Source organism: Alosa pseudoharengus, unplaced genomic scaffold (assembly GCF_046254945.1).
Source record: "Alosa pseudoharengus isolate Yale_2024_CS ecotype anadromous, Long Island Sound unplaced genomic scaffold, YU_APseudo_1.1 YU_APseudo_1.1_scf_6, whole genome shotgun sequence".
NCBI lineage: Eukaryota > Metazoa > Chordata > Actinopteri > Clupeiformes > Clupeidae > Alosa > Alosa pseudoharengus.
Window position 1 is genome coordinate 13057754 of NW_027468848.1, and position 17915 is coordinate 13075668.

Below are 17915 nucleotides of genomic sequence, written 5' to 3' on the forward strand. Positions count from 1 at the left end.
TGTAAAATGTCCATTCAAATGAGAGTTTGACACTGCGGCCGGCATGGAATTTCTCATGGTCCTAAAGGCCATCCAACTATCTTCTAAATTCTTGACAAGGGAATGGTTATTTGTCTCACAGGATATAATTTGAGTTCCTTCTAGTGGGCCTGATGTACGTACATTTGCGAATATAGCGGTATCAGCGCCATGGCCAGGGTCTGAACAGCAGACCTCACAAGTCTGAAAAATCATTTTGGTTCTCATTTTCAGGGCACCCAAACACCTTGTGGGAATAAACAAAGATTTTTTCATATTTTTTTCTTTATTCTCCATGATCCCTTCTTTTTAAAAAAACCAATTAGACTTGTCTTATGCAAATCTTTCTTTTTTATTTTCCACCCTGAACATGGGCGAAATGCACCATTGAGATCAATATGTTATGTATAGAGTTACCACAGTTTACTCTATACAACCACAGGTGGCACTGTGGTAACACAAAACATATTGATCTTTCTTCTTTAAAAAGAAGGGAATATTGAGAGTGAAGGAAACAATATAAAAAAAATCTTTGTATATTCCCACAAGGTGTTAAGGCGCTCTAAAAATGATAACCAAATTTATTTTTCAGACTTGTGAGGTCTGCTGTTCGGACCCTGAAGGAATTTATGTTCTGTTCATTGCTTTTTGTGAGAGTGTTTCTACTTATCTCAATAAGGGAAATAAATTAAGAGTCTATGTTGAGTACAAATATGTCTTCTGAAGGCCTAAACAGAGCCCAGCCAAAAACTCCAATACAATTTTGATCAACTTTGAGGGACAGCTAGGGATGTAACGGTATGAAAATTTAACCTCACGGTTATAGTAACTTAGTAAGTTATTATCACGGTTTTCGGTATTATCGCGGTATGTGTTCAGTGTGTTCAATATGTTCAGAAAGCACTAATAGGCCTACACAAGCTGAAATAATTTCGAAAAGTGTGACAGAATTTACTATATTACAAAATATATGACTTGGAGTTTGCTATTTCTGTTATATGGATCCATTCAGTGAGACCAAAGTAAGTGTTCAAAATAAAACTTTAGGCTACGGTATTCTCCTGATAACGTGAGTGGAATGGATTTATTGTGGACACGCACATAAAAACACGCAGAGTGGCTACATGATACAGTGCATGTTTTGCGGTGAAAATGTTCTGCCTTTTAAAAGCAGGTGTAGCCAAATCCGAATCACAGTTAAATCCATCAAGTAGATAACAGAATCAGTAGGGTACCAGTTTTGTTTCATTGTACCAGGCCTACTGTATGCCAAAAGCAGGCTCGGATGAAGTTGGGAAGGATTAAACACACGGTTTCCACACCACGGTAATCAACAGTGATAATCATAATATTTGAAATGAAAACGGTAATTGTTATCGTCAACATTTTTATCGCGGTTTACCATTATACCGTTAATCGTTACATCCCTAGGGACAGCTATGACCATGCAGGATCATCCAGACCAAATGTGACGATTTTTCTACCTACTATTCCTATTTATGTACCAGCATGCAATTTGAGCCTCCTACATGGTTTAGTTCTTGTGCTTTGGGCGTGTGAACTTTGACAAAAAAAAGAGGCTGAACAAAATCGACACCCCCCTCCCCCTGTAAAACTGGCTGTATCTTGTAAAGTATTGATCTTACAGTGTGTCTCCTGGATAACATAGGTACACCTGGTAATTTTTTCAGAATTTTTTGAGACCTACGTGCGTGGGCCCTGGTTGAATTGACGTGGAATGACTCTTATGAATGTTAACAACTGAACGACATACTTCAATCACAAGTGCAGTTGAATGAAGTTAACTGATGACAACATTAAACGGAATCAAACGTTTAGCGATAATGAAAAAATACAATACATGATGTTAACAAGCAGGGAGATGATGAAAAGCAGTAGTTCTACTCAAATCTAGCAAATAGGAATGTTTATAAATAATAAGAGGAACATGTGAGTTGTCTGTTACCTATTCTTGGTATTTGTGAGGGTTCAATAGTCATTTTGAATGTAAAATGTCCCTCCGTTGATATTGTCAACTCCGTCAGATGGACTTTACATAGTTTTTTTAAAAAAAAGAATAGCTGATTTGTTCCCTCAAGGATATTTGTCCATTAAAGCAATACATTTCCAAAGTTCATGTGTAATTTTTATGCTTCTAAATATCACTGTTCATTGTGAAGGTTAAAAACAAAACTTTAAAAGCTGTACAACCAAAACTGTATGCATTAAACATTGACTTTTCTGATTTTAAAAATGTGATATAATTAATTTCAAAACCTGTGTGCATTGTTAAAAGAATCAACAGACTGATAATTCAAACTATATGTGGGAAGTTATTCAAAAAATAATTTTATAGACATTTCTATGTGTCTGATGGTGTTGACAAAAATCGAGTGTGGGTCCAACAAACATGTAATTTATTAAAAAATGTACAACTGGGAGGTTGAACCAAAACATGGTTAGATAGCCAAAGCTACATTTAACAAAGATGTGTTAATAGCTTTTGAAAATATTCTAATATTCTTTTAGAAAATGTAAACCTGTTTTGTCCCTAATCTCAAGAGTCACATATGCAAATATTTTAAATTTATTTCAGACTGAAGCTGGAGTGGTCAGACTCACCTGCAGTCAGCTGTCTGTCTCTGGATCAACCTGATCACTTCAGGGATACATTTACAAGGTATCCTGACTCCCAGATCAGACTGCTAGACATTGGAAATGGCATATTTAAAATAAACATTACATTTCTGCAGTGAGGAAACAGTCTTTTAAAATAATTATCTACTGTGTATTCTTCTTTCCTGCAGTGAGTTTATAGCCAATCTGCTGACAAAGGACCACTTCAGGTGTTCAGTGTGTACAGAAGTGCTGAAGGACCCAGTCTCTATCCCCTGTGGACATAGTTACTGCAGGCAGTGCATCACCTCATACTGGGCCCTGCCTAACCATGCAGGACTTTATGCCTGTTCCGAGTGCTCACAGACATACAGCTCCTGTCCTGCACTTTACACAAACTCAGCCTTAGCAGTGGTGGTCCAGAAGCTCCAGCACTTCAGTCCTATTTCTCCTGCTCACTGCTACTCTGGTCCTGGAGATGTGGCCTGTGATTTCTGCACTGGGAGGAAACTCAGAGCTGTGAAATCCTGTCTGATCTGCTCTGCCTCCTATTGTGAAATCCATGTCACAGAGCATTACACAATTCCAGTACTGCAGACACATATATTGACAGAATGTACACATCAAAACCCCCCGGATATAAAGCAAACCCCCCCGGATATTAAGTGTGATATTAAGACTGAAGAGCTAAATCAGGTGAGTTTTGTCAGTGTTTTGTGGAAGTGTTGTTATCAGTTCAAAGAAATTCTAGTTCCCCTGTAGATTCTGTCTGAATGCATTTAGTGTTGCCAATACTTTAGAGACAGGATGAGCTTGGGGACCAAATGGAAACCACTCAGCAACTCTTTTCACTTATAAGCAGGGATTTTGGGGAGCTAAGAGGCATGACCAAATAGTAAAACGTAACGTGACGCACAGTTTTTCTAAATGCAAACAACGAGGTGCTTTGACAATGACAGAGGAGAATTCACCTTTAATGGGAGTTGACATGCTTTGTTTTATCGCTGGATTTTAGGATATATGGCATCCAATTATATTCTGATCTCCATTTCAAGTGTTCTAGCAGGCCTTAAACATGAGTGGAAGCTTTGTTGTCCGTAACCTTACAAATTGCCTGTCAAGGTTTGATTAATTTGAATGACTATCAGTTGACTTTGAAACATGTCCCTTACTTTGGATAGACACCTGGAATATTACATGTACTTACTGCAGTCTTGAAATATTAAACGATTTTATCATATGGTATGTAGGCTGTTTGATTGGTATTGATATTGCTAATGGTGGTGGTATGCTGCTAACAGAAAGTTAACTGCCAGTACTGCTAATGTTAATGAATGAATGGGAACAAACACATATTTTGAGCTCCTGTCTCTGTTGTCCGTCACATGATTATTCTTTCCTGAAATGACATAACTAGGCTACACTTCACCGTAGCCTACATTTACTGGTGCTGAAAAAGAGCAATATTCTAAAGGGGTCAATAACATTAAACAAAAGAGTAGCCTAAGGTTAACCTAACATTTGGTACCTCAGATATTTGCTGCTAGTAGCAACTGAACAATTTGAAAGTCGTGTAATGTTATGTGGCCGAAGAGAAACCAGATGTAAGTCATGTCATGTGAACTCATTTTGTGTTTGTTTCTTTATTCATGACATCTGTTATAGTACATTATACATGCCATGTTGTGTTATCATGTAATAATGGTGACGTGTTGTCGAGTTAAATAATTATAATGTTGTGTTAAACTTGAAATCTGAATGTCCCCTTTAAGGTAAAGAAAGAGGAGCCATCGGGTGATGGCAGGAAAGGCAGCACCATGGAAACATCTATGGCGGAGGACAGGAAGCTGGAAGTGACGACGGAACCCAAAGAAGAGGAGGAGGCATCAACTCAATCAGCTACCAGCTCCTCACCTGCAGGAGCACAGAGCAAAAAGAAGAGTATGGCTGAGTTCCTTTCTTTAGACATTCACTGCTTTTCATTTCTGAGTGTACTGCGTTCTTCTTTCTTTAGCTTTATTGTTCTGAACAAGCATATAATGCAAAAGTGCTGAGTCAAATGTAACATGAATGGTTATTAATCATTAGTTATTAATATTAAATGTACCGGTAAATTATTAGTTAATACTCAGTTGTTATTAATGGTGTGATCAATAATTGTTCCTTGTACATCCTTGAAGTGATGCTTAGTTTTAGTTTTAGCAAATGTCTTTGACCTTTGACCTCTGATATCTCCCCTGTGTGCAGTCTTCAAGCCAGAGGAACTACGCCAAGCCCTCATGCCCACACTGGAGGCTTTGTACCGCCAGGACCCAGAGTCTCTACCCTTCCGCCAACCAGTGGATCCACTGTTGCTGGGCATTCCTGTATGTACAGTACCAACACTTTAGTCTCTGCCACTGACTTAGGATTCACCTTTAGAGTTGAAGTGCTGATTTGGGATCATGCTTAATGGCATGCAGATATCAATTATGTTAGTTGAAGCTCATGTCCTCTAAGAAGAATTGTTCAAATAGGTGTAAAAGACTATAATAGTGGGGCTGTTAAGCTCAACGATCTTGCTTTTTATGAAAGAAGCATGACACTTTCAGGGTTTGTTCTTGATTACCTAAGCTTTAATTTAAGATCTGGAGGCATTCTCAGTTTGACCTCTGAGGTCAGATAGAGGTCACTGACCTCTGTAATATGTTGTGACATTACAGGTGAATGGGGTAAAAAATTTAAATAATGTATATCACATGAAACTTTCTCAGTTGATTACTCATGTTAAGCTAAGAAAAAAATGTATTGAAAGTTTTTTTTATATTTTAATGTTTAAATAAGCAAATTATGCCTTCTCACTAAAAATGCGCTAATTTGCATACATTTTGAAAAACAAAATCAGATTGTCTGATAAAGCCAGGCTCAAAATATCTTTTTCATTTTGTTGTCATATGAGATGGGAAAAGAATTACTGAGGGGTTTATGGACTTCTACTTCTATTATCCTGTAACTCACCTGTACCACTGTGATATGAAATGTCTAGGCCCGAAATTAGAAATGGGTGTATCTGTATCTTAGGATCTAAATGTGATAGAAATGTAAACTAAATATGTTTTTCCATGTTTCTGGGCATGAGGAACTCATCTGTAGCATTGATAGCACTCTAAGACAGTGGTCACCAAACTACGGCCCGCGGGCCGGATGCGGCCCGCCACCTCATTTTGGGTGGCCCCCCAAAACATGTCTGTGGTATGTAGCATCCGGCCCGCACGGGAGTACGGCATCGTCAAACTATAACCTCCGCAATTTCCCCCATTCATTCTCTATGGCGAGTCTTAACAGTACACATGTAATACTCTTTTTGTCCACTGGTGGTTGTTTTGGCGCTGTTTCGCGTTTGCCATCGAAAACGGAATGAAATGTACAGGCCTACCTGCAAACAATGTAAGAGGCCTATGCTGACTGCATCAGTGCTCAAAGTATTCTAAAAGTTTATCCATTAATTGTTAATAACTAACTAACGTCTATTCAAGTCATATTTCTGGAACTTTCTGGGATAATTATTTCTATTTTTTATTCACTCGTTCAAATGTTCATACAAAGAGTTCACAAAGTTCTCATAAGGTGAGTGAAAGTTAGAATGGTGGTAATTTCCGACCACTTCAGCACTTCCTAAAATTCTCAGAGTTTGAGAACTTTAAATTATTTGTAGGATATTCACAGCATGTGCTTTGTATTCAAAGACACAGAGTTCAGAGTTCACACATTTAATAAAATATACTTTTGGGACTCCCTGCTAATACTTTTGGGAATGCAAAAGTATTTTTATTAGTAGGCCTATTATTTAATTTGAGCTACATTTTACACTGATATGGCAATGATGGCAATATAAACACAGCTAACAATGGTATTAAATTGCAATAGCCTATGATTAAATGTAATGGAATATTCAACTAAGGTAGACTGCTGTTCACAGCACTGAGCTATTTATGGTTACTGATATACTCCGAGTTTCTGGCCCTCTCTTAGAGCCAGGCATAGTGAGCTGGCCCTCGGAAGAAAAAGTTTGGGGACCACTGCTCTAAGAGGTCAACATCATTAAGTGCAGTGAAGATCACTGTCAAAATATCCAATGATTGGGCAAATCCAAGTACAAAATGCATCATTTCACCAAACAATTCCATATAAATATGGACATGACAAAAATGTAGCCCTACTTGAACTTGAGCTATCAGAAACTCACAACTTGAACTCCTAGCACAAATCCCCAATGTAACACTGAACAGGTAACATATCAGAATTCTAAAATAGTACAGTGAAAGTTGTTGTAGAGCCCTTAGCTTTTGGGGGTAAGAAAAAGGCCTTTAAAACAGCTTTAGTCACTGCAGTCACCAGCACATGTGCAGAGTGCTGTGCACATTAATGCTGTCTTTTTGCATTTACAGTGCCCGGTACAACCCTTTTTACAACCACAGTGCACAAGCTCATAGCATGCCTGTGATGCCTCAGGGAGTATTGTCCAACGTGGCTGCATCTGTATCAATCCATCCCCAGTCTGAAGGACTTGGTAACTGTGGGCTAGGAACCAAGGCAAGGTTCCATATGTTGGCCTGGTGCATTGCTCTTTTATGTGTGGCCTCAAAGCAGCTTGTAAGTAATACAGATCCCGTTTACACAAAGGGAAAATGCAGACTTTCAACTTGGTTTGGCCTCTCATTTACACGAAAACTACAAAAACGATTTGGAAAACTCCAGTTTCGCAGTTGCATGTAAATAGGGAAACTGGCGTTTTTGCATTGTGACATGTTGGTCTCTCCTTTGTTTTCGAATCTCTGATTGGCCACCTGTTTGCTCGAAGTGTTCATGTCACCCTTCCCCTGCTGTTTTTATCATTGTTGTAAACAGAAATATTTTCACAAACGAATACCCTGCTATAGCCTATACAGTTAACAACAAAATTATTCATACCCCTGGCAAATATTGATGTAATGTTGATTTTCTCTTGACCAATATGTTTGTTCTGACTGAAAAGGACACTGCCATATGCCAAAAGGTTGTAAGACAATGTGGTAGAAACATGGAATCAACATTTATTTTGATAAAAAAAGTTTTTATCTTTTTTAACATTTTTATGAAAAATGGCATGTCCAAAATTATTCATACCCTTTTTAACCTTTAAACACTGTTCGTTGCTACCCCCCTTAATTTACTGTTCGCGTTCAAATTTGACCGTTCAGTTTTAATTGCTTTTATTTGTAGGAGTGCATGTATGGAGATGTCTTAAGGGGCTATCACATTGTACACGGTATGCGCTGCGCTCACCGCTAGGTTGCTCTTGGTTGAGGTAACGTCCCAAAGATTTTTGTTGTGCTTGCCGCTGGGCTCAGCAGGTGCCCCTCTTCCATCCTTCCATCCACTGTTCATCACAGACACAGGGTGCCTCACTAATGCATCGCCTTTTCATGGGGGCCCTCATACAGGGGTCAACCTGTACTTACTTTGAGCACACTTCCATTAGCATCACAGCAAGCCCTTTCACTTCTAGCATTATGTAGTGACAGGAGAAAGCAGTCACCACACCTGGCCTCAAACCCCAGTACAAAACCTGCACTCTGATTGCATTTTATTTGTAGAGCACTTTATCATGTACTGAAAGCACTGTGACTGAACATTGTAGGATAAAGAAGGGAGGCAGGCAGGATTAAAAGTAAAAGGAAAGTAGAATGAAATAATAAATTAGGAGGCACACATAAAGTGTACAAGCAGTTGCAAGTGTGGAAAGAAACAGACATATGCCAGCATAATTAAAAAGTAGGGTTGGGTATCGTTTGGGTTTTATCCGATACCGGTGCTAAATCGATACTTTTAAAACGGTGCCGGTGCCGAAACGGTGCCTGAACCGGTACTTTGTTTTTAAAATGTTTTAAATTAAAATGGTCTAAAGCATGAATTGCTTTTTTTTTTTTTAATTGATAAGACAAATTTGAACATGAAATTGAACTGTTATATTCAATTTACTATCAATATCTCATTGCTCCTACGAATAATACATTTAAATGTTGAAACAGCTTGCCATGCATGCACACACAATGGTAAGCTCTGCTTTCAAGTTTACCCAGTGTAGGCGGTTTGCCATAGGTATGTTAAAACCGCTTGCCATAAACCTGCCAGGTCATGGACAACGGCATTTGCAAGCAAGCTAATCTAACAGGGACTCTACTTACCAGTTAATTCAGTGTGTTCCCAAATGATTCAAGAAATGTCATGTCTTAACCCATAACACACAATAGTTTTGAACATGTTAGGCTACATGTTGGTGTTGAAGTGTTTAGATTCCCAGCGCTAGCCTAGTAAGCATTTTAACAGCAACTATGGCTATGCGCTAACACCAGTCAGCTGAGTTTAATTAGCGATAACATACGGAGATTTCGTAGCCTCTTTGACACCTCAGTGACATCAGGTATGTAACCTACATATTTATGTTTTTGCCAGCTAACTTTTAACATGATCTTCATATTCATTGTGATGCTATATGGGCCTCATGCACATAAAAGATTAATATCATGCCATTATGTTGTTTAGAACACACCGTGAAATAAAGTTTTCACCTTTAGTCCAGTCATTTTAGGAGAAAGGGTTGAACAAATTGCAACACAAGCAAACTTAACTGATTTTGTATCCTCAATATGTTCTGAGTAAGGGAAAAAAAGCCCCGAAGAATCCCAATAGGGGAAAGTTTAGAAAAATACCTAAATATACCCTATTCATGCGCCTATACAGAATTTTTCTCACAGAAATAGGGGAAAAAAATTAACCTTCACATATCACCATGAAAATTACTGAGTTGATTACTTACATCAAGACAAACAAAAAATGTATTATAAGATTTTTGAAATTGTTTGTTAACATGGGCAAACAGGGCATAATGTAATTATGTATAGCTAATGTATGGTGACCCAAAACGAATTGCAACATTTGACAAACAAATTGTCCAAGGCATGGAGGAAGATAATACATGTCTTAACTGGTATTATATCTCATCTAGAGGGTATATTCTTATAGAAAATATATAGTTTATGGTGTTTAATTTGTTTTCCCTGGACAGTATAGGCCAAAATGTATCCACTTTACACTAGATTCGCCTTTACAGAATAGAGGGCAATGTATTGTGCATGGCATAGAGGAAGATGGGAAATGTCTTAAATGGTGTTATATCTCCTCTAGAGGGTACATGCTTATAGAAAATATATGGTTTATGGTGTTTAAATTGTTTTCCCTGGACAGTATAGGCCAAAATGTATCCACTTTACACTAGATTCGCCTTTACAGAATAGAAGGCAATGTATTGTGCATGGCATGGAGGAAGATGGGAAATGTCTTAAATGGTGTTATATCTCCTCTGGAGGGTATATGCTTTCAGAAAATATATAGTTTAGGGTGTTTAATTTGTTTCCCTTAATAGTGCAGGCCAAAATGTATCAGCTGTTCATTTGATTCGCCTATACAGAATAGAGGAGTATGTGTTATGGATGGTATGGAGGAAGATGGGACATAAGTTGATTGATGCTATGTTTCATATACAGTGCATATACTTTTAGAATATGTATAGTTTTGACTGTTCTATGACTTTGGTAAAACCATGACCCATGCATAGGCATGCATTGTTAATTATTAATTTTAAACTATATTTATTAGTATAGCATTTTTGCCAGATTTCACAACAATAGAGTCACTTGGAGGCTAACTGCAGTTATCCCATCTGCACCCTTCTGTCGAATTAGGACATGATCATGTCCATCTTCAACTTTGCCTTCACAATTTTCCTGCATTCACTAACATAAACATACTGTGCTGTCCGATTATTGTTTTAGACAAAAATTGTGCAAAGTAAAGGGGCATCATACAGGCCCCTCTGATTGGACAGACAGTATATCAGTCAACCCCTGGGCAAGGGGTCAATTACTATAAGACTTGAAAAATGATGGACTGATACTTCAATGTGATATACTGTATGTTTCAACGACCTCTAAATCAGATTACGTAAACACCAAAACCAATTTCCTAGGCTGAATAATGCTTAACTATGTGTTTGTACAGATTACACATTGTGGAACACTTACATGCAAAAACACACTTGGCTCTATTTAAAGATTCAACAACCATTTCCATTGATTCAAAGGGCCACAATGTAAAAATAGACACCAATTTTGCAACAAACCAGTCTGAAATAAGCCAAAGAAATTCACTCTTTGAAAATAAAAGAATGTCCCTCAACAATGCAAGATTCTAAAATTCCATGTAAAGTTAGATGGGGTCAGATATTCTTTAGAATGTGTATTCTACAACATTCTAATTACAGTTTTGTCAGTATTTGCTGAAGAATAATGCATAAAACAACCCTAATTTTAACATATTTCCACCAACTGGATTTTCATGGTCTTTTACTATGGTGTAAAGATCACCAATTGAAATATAAAAATGTGAAAATAAATTCTGTTGCAATTAGTTTTGGGTCAGACCTTTGCCTGGACTATTAGCTCCGTTGTGGTATTTATACAAATTAACTATACGTAATTACATTATGCCCTTTTTGCCCATGTTAACAAACAATTTCAAAAAACGTATAATACATTTTTTGTTTGTCTTGATGTAAGTAATCAACTCAGTAATTTTCATGGTGATATGTGAAGGTTAATTTTTTTCCCCTATTCACGTGAGAAAAATACTGAATGGGCGCATGAATAGGGTATATTTGGGTCTTTTTCTAAACTTTCCCCTATCGGGATTCTTTGGGGCTTTTTTTACCTTACTCAGGACATATTGAGGATTCAAAATCAGTTAAGTTTGCTTGTGTTCAACCTTGACTCCTATTTTGGCTTAAAATGACTGGACTACTTACAACTTTGCTGATAACATTTCAAATAAATGCCAGTTAGCGCATTAGCAAGGATATTGTGTAACATATAGACTTTTGCTTGTGTGTAGTTAGGCCCACTGCTAGATTTTGACAGGAGCTCGCGATATTGATTTAAAGTAAGCTACTTGGGCTCACGCAAGCTGTCAAATACTGTACACTCGCCTATGGTGCACCCCTCTGGTTTATACATCCAGTGTTTATGTTAGCTAACTGTATCTGGATGTGTTGCTAGAGCAAGACGTTAGAGATGGCGCATAAAATGCAGTGATGCCTCGTATACAAAAAAAAAAACGCTATTTAAGCACCGAAATGAGGCACCGAAATCCACATTCGATGCAGTTACTACCGTTTGCCTCGGCACCGGTGCCATATTAGAACCGTGTTTCGGTGCCCAACCCTATTAAAAAGTAAAGTATTACATATATAACTCTGTTTCTAACAAATGCAGACAATACATTTGCCAGTTTACTTAAAAGTATAGGCAATATATTTGCTCACATGGTTCCTATAATTTACACAAGATTGATTTGTTTGGCAGGTGTGGTTCACATTGGGAGAGAAGCAGCCTACATTAGTTCAAGAAAACACTGGGCTCCCATAATTTACTCTAAGCTTTCTTGTGGAAAGTATGATTCTTGTGTAGAATGGGCACACAAGCACAGGAAAGTTGTAGGAGTGCGTGTATGGAGATGTCTTAAGGGGCTATCACATTGTACACGGCCGCTAGGTTGCTCTTGGTTGAAGTAACGTCTCAACGATTTTTGTTGTGCTTGCCACTGGGCTCAGCGCAAAATACCAATGACTTACATGTACAGCACGCGCGGTACGACCTGATTGAACTTGACCGCGGCGCACACAAGGGCGGCAAAGCGGCAAAATGCCACTTGTGCTGCGCTTTGCTGAGCGCAGCGGCAGACCAGTTCTTGCGCGCGCAAGCCATTGACTATAATGCATTTCATAGCGCATGCTGCGTGTAATGTGACTGGCCCTTTTCATCTCCTTGATGAAAATTATACTCTTTCGCATTTATTTCCTATGGCGGTCATTTTTGACCGTAAACAAAAAAAGTGTGACCAAGTTGAATAAATCGCAAAAAATTCAAAGAAATTAGTCACAATTAATTTCATGTGTTCAAATGCCTTTTGTGAAGGATATCATAAGGTCTTGAGGCAATTTGATGAAAAATGCCATAATTATGGTACAAGGAATGTGTAAATCCGCAGCGCATTTTAAATGAGAAGGCCTAATTTGCATATTTAAACATTAAAATATAAAAAACTTTCATTACATTTTTTTCTTAGTTTAACATGAGTAATCAACTGAGAAAGTTTCATGGTGATATATATTAATTAATTTTTTTACCCCATTCACCTGTAGTGTCACAACATATTACAGAGGTCAGTGACCTCTATCTGACCTCAGAGGTCAAACTGAGAATGCCTCCAGATCTTAAATTAAAGCCTAGGTCATCAAGAACAAACCCTGAAAGTTTCATGCTTCTTTCATAAAAAGCAAGATCGTCCTTATTTTAGGAGCTTAACAGCCCCACTATAAAGAGTTTCAAATGGAATGAAACCTGACAACGTTGTAGTGTACAGCAGCTGAGAAAGGACAAACTGTCTTAGCTTTCTGAGCAAAGTTCTTAGTAAGAGTTGTACGTGTAGTAGCGGTATTCTGTACCGATGAACACCATTAGAACATGGCCAGAAAATAACTGACCATCAGGTTCCTCTTTAACATTTAGACAAAACAAATGTCTGTTTGCACCATGCTTTCATATACAAGAACAGCCATTCTCAAAAATAAGGAGCTACATAAGTGTAAAAGCTCTCTACTCAGTGGACTCTTACTTGTACTGTAACTGTTTGGTGGTGTTCTCCCCAGGACTACTTCGACATAGTGAAGAACCCCATTGACTTGTCCACCATCAAGCACAAACTAGACACGGGCCAGTACCAGGAGCCCTGGCAGTACGTGGATGACATCTGGCTCATGTTCAACAACGCCTGGCTCTACAACCACAAAGCCTCACGTGTCTACAAATACTGCTCCAAGCTGGCTGAGGTCTTCGAGCAGGAGATCGATCCTGTCATGCAGGGGCTGGATTACTGCTGCGGGAGAAAGGTGTGTGTGTGTGTGTGTGTCTGTGCATACATGCACTAATGTATTTGCTTGATTTGAGATGTGCTGGGATGTGCAGATACCGGAGAGCTCAGCACATTATGTTGTTGTTATGTTGTTGATGAGGGGGAGTGGGGGGAACGGTGGTGGGGGCAGAGGGGCAATTGTTTTGTAATGTATCATGGAGGGGGACACATGCCAGTTAACATGCCTTGGTAAAGATTGCTTCGGGCAATCTTTGTGAAAGATACACTTTTAAACTTGGTGTATTCAGACGATTGTGACACAAAATATACAGCCTTGGGCTAAGTTATGTGTTTCCAAATGTAGGGGTGAAGCTCTCAATGGCCGTCACTGTCTTGTGTGTTCCTTTGCTCACCACTCACTATCTATCTCATCCTCTTCCACTTTTTCTCTCCCTCCGTAAACTCTCATCTTTTACAGTTGGAGTTCTCCCCCCAAACTTTATGCTGCTATGGCAAGCAGCTGTGCACTATACCACGAGATGCTGCTTACTTCAGTTATCAGAAGAGTTATCAGAACAGGTATGAACACACACACACATAAACATACAGGCATAAACATACATGAGTGCACATTCTCTCTCTCTCTCTCTCTCTCTCTCTCTCTCTCTCTCTCGCTGACAGGTACCACTTCTGTGAGAAGTGCTTCAACGAGGTCGAGGGTGAGAGTGTGTCCCTGGGGGATGACCCCACCCAGCCTCAGACGTGAGTACCCCCTCTCTTTCTCCTCCTCCCTTCCTTCAGACTCAGTCTTTTTTGCCAGATTCAACTCCAGTAATTAACCACCATGCAAAACCATCAATAACCATCAAAAAGCCCTATGGTTACCGGTATTTGAATTATACTAACTCCTTTGTGTTTGCTACAAGTTGTGTTTGTTTGTTAGCATTACTGCCTTTGTCTCCGAGTTTTTATTGTGTCTATTCCTCCCCTTTTTCAGGTCCATCAACAAAGGCCTGTTTGAGAAGAAGAAGAATGACACACTGGATCCTGAAATGTACATGTTACTAGTCACTTAATCTTTGTTCCCTGGTGTATGTAGTGTTAACAGATTTGCTCTGTGTATTAGAACAAAAAAGAAATAACCCTCTAAATCCCTGTTAACATTTAGTTATAAATAGTGTGTTAAGTGTATTTAGTCATTTTTCATTCATCTTAATTCTTTGCATGTGCTATGTATTTCTCTGCAGGTTTTCAACCTGTTTGGATTGTGGGCGTAAAATGCATCAAATCTGTGTTCTGCACCATGATATGATTTGGCCATCAGGGTGAGCTGAATGATCTTCCTGTGTTGTCTCACTCTTGATTTGATGTTGCTTCTCAACTAGTTTACAGTTGCTCTTGTCTGACCTTACACCGTTCATCTTGTTTATTGCAGATTTGTATGTGACGGCTGTCTGAAGAAATCAAATAAGTCACGGGAGGAGAACAAATATGCAGCCAAGAGTAAGCACACTGCTGACCTTACTCCTGGACCATTTACGCGGAGTGGACGAGTGCTATACGTCTCTGGACCTTCAGCTTTAGCACTATTGTTGTCACTAACGTTATCTTGCCTTTTGTCCTTCACCAGGGCTCCCTCAGACAAAACTCAGCAGCTATCTTGAGACACGAGTGAACCAATACCTGAGACAGCAGGCTCACCCCGAAGCTGGGGATGTCACCATCCGTGTGGTTCACATCTCTGACAAGGTCATGAAGGTCAAACCAGGAATGAAGTCCAGGTGAGCACAGAGACCAACTGATGACCTATAGTCTAATCTCCACGTAAAATGATTGTGTTATCATGGATAATGAGATGAGAGTGTTTGTGGTTTGTGTGTGTGTGTGTGTGTGTGTGTGTGTGTGTGTGTGTGTGTGTGTGTGTGTGTGTGTGTGTGTTTGTGTGCGTGTGTCGGTCTGCAGGTTTGTAGACAATGGAGAAATGGCGGAGTCCTTTCCTTACCGGTCCAAAGTTCTGTTTGCGTTTGAGGACATTGATGGGGTAGATGTCTGCTTCTTTGGCATGCATGTACAGGAGTATGGCTCTGACTGCCCACCACCCAATCAGAGGTGAGTATCACTCAGTCTTTGTATAGAGTGATGGGTCGATCGAGGAAAAGATGTAAGGTTCTTGATGACTCTGGAGGATTCATTTTCTGTGGACCTCTTGAGTTAAGTTGAATTTTTATTTACCTGGTCTGTCTCCTCCTCCCCTGTAGGCGAGTTCACATATCCTTTGTGGACAGTGTCCACTTCTTCCAGCCACGCTGTCTAAGGACTGCAGTTTACTATGAGATCCATCTTGGGTACCTGGATTACGCAAGAAGATTGGGGTAAGTCACAAAACCCTTTAACCCTTATTATTAACTTACTTATGGGCAAGCAAATGATCATAAAACTGCTGATGTTCCAACAGTATTAATGTCTTCCCTGTGTGTGTAGGTTTACCCAGGGGCATATCTGGGCTCGCCCACCCAGTGAAGGCGATGACTACATCTTCCACTGTCACCCTATAAATCAGAAGATCCCAAAGCCCAAGAGACTGCAGGAGTGGTACAAGAAGATGCTGGACAAGGCCGTGGCCGAGAGGATAGTACATGACTACAAGGTGAACATTCAGCGCGATGGTTGTCATAGACACAAGCTTTATGTTCAGTAGAGGTCTGAAGGATGTTATTTTGATTCTTTTTGTTTTGTCTGGTTTTGACCACGATGTTTGTTGTTTTCAGGACATCTTCAAACAGGCCACGGAGGACCGCCTGGCCAGTGCCAAAGAGTTGCCCTATTTTGAAGATGACTTTTGGCCCAACGTCCTGGAGGAGTGCATCAAAGAGCTGGAGCAGGAGGATGAGGAGAGGGAGACCAGTACTTCCAATGAGAGTGATGACGTGAGTGTGACTTAAAGTCTCTTGGTTCAATGGACTTATATCAGGGCTAGCTCGGTGGATTTGGTTTGAATACATCTATACTTACCTAATCATATTTGCATACAGTTCATTACACAATCATTAAGGAACATTCATTTCAGTGGGAGGAGATGGTGAGAGACTGACTTCTCCAAAGTCCTTAATTCCTGCCTGTAGTGCATGCTTAGAACTGGGGGGAACATGGAATGAAGCACTCACTCATTTACCTAATATGCACATCCCTGGCTCTGTTAATAAAAGAAGATATATTATCTGGCATCCTAAATCAGCACAACCAGCAATTTCGACTGGAACTGCCAGGTCTGTTCCAGAAAAAGCTGCTGTCTGAGAGGTGGGCTGGAGCAGACACATCCAAAAGAAATGGTGTTGTGCATACTCTTTTTTGTGTTTTGGTGTTGTGTATGGCTGTTTGTGTATGGCTGTTTTGTGCATACCAATTGTGAGAAAATACTGTAACTTTCACATTTATATACGTACCATTAACTGAAAGTGAGGTAACAGAGGGCAAACATGTCAAGTTCATTGAATGGTGTAATGGATCCTGACACTCAGAGGAGATTATAAACAATGCCCAATATACAGTACCCTCCAGAATTATTGGCACCTCTGCTAAAAACTGGTATAAAAAAATAATCTGTTGGTGATTTATTGTAATCTCACAATGAAAATAGGAAAAATCCAACCTTGAAGGGAATCAAATTTATTTTGAGAAAAAGGAAAATCTCAATAATAAATAAATATTTTTTAGCAACGTGTTTTAGTTAAAAATATTTATTTCTTTATGGGATTTTCCTTGTTCTCAAAATAAATTGGTTTCCCTTCAAAGTTGGATTTTTCCTATTTTTGTCCCAATTTTTTCAATAAATAAAACAGATTATTTTTATACCAGTGTTTAGTCAACTTTAGCAGAGGTGCCAATAATTATATATATATATATATATATAACACCGCCCTATAATTAAGAGCTACCTAGGTGAGATAGGGGCCAGGGAGAGAACAGAGGAAGGAACGACGGGCAGAGGAGTGCTACCTGCACAAAAGGAAAATGTTGGGAAAATGGTGGACGTGATGTCCTAACAGGCTGGAATTAGTGCACTCAGCAAAAAAACACAATGATTAACCATTATGACTTTTCAAAAACCTCTATCTCTCACCACTGCTCAGACTAGTATCTACAGCATCTACATCTAGTAATGACAGCAGAGCTCAAGCGCCAATTTACGACTACATTTAAATTTACCTTCTCCTTACGTAATATGACACGTTGTGGGTGGGAGAGGCTTATTTAGGAGCCTGCTTAAAATGGGCACACTTTCTTCTGAATTACTC

At 39.2% G+C, this 17915-nt stretch overlaps 1 protein-coding gene across 1 annotated transcript in view; it reads left to right on the forward strand.

Moving 5' to 3' along the window:
• Positions 1-17915, forward strand: part of LOC143106805 (histone acetyltransferase p300-like) — a 37519-nt gene that overhangs the window by 11187 nt on the left and 8417 nt on the right. The window contains exons 13-27 of the mRNA XM_076271282.1: positions 2615-2698; positions 2826-3330; positions 4407-4575; positions 4882-5000; positions 13418-13657; positions 14099-14199; positions 14302-14382; positions 14618-14674; positions 14868-14945; positions 15056-15123; positions 15251-15401; positions 15583-15729; positions 15879-15992; positions 16102-16267; positions 16389-16547. Of these exons, the coding sequence (XP_076127397.1) occupies positions 2615-2698; positions 2826-3330; positions 4407-4575; positions 4882-5000; positions 13418-13657; positions 14099-14199; positions 14302-14382; positions 14618-14674; positions 14868-14945; positions 15056-15123; positions 15251-15401; positions 15583-15729; positions 15879-15992; positions 16102-16267; positions 16389-16547 (2239 nt within the window). The remainder of the gene's footprint in view (positions 1-2614; positions 2699-2825; positions 3331-4406; positions 4576-4881; positions 5001-13417; positions 13658-14098; positions 14200-14301; positions 14383-14617; positions 14675-14867; positions 14946-15055; positions 15124-15250; positions 15402-15582; positions 15730-15878; positions 15993-16101; positions 16268-16388; positions 16548-17915) is intronic.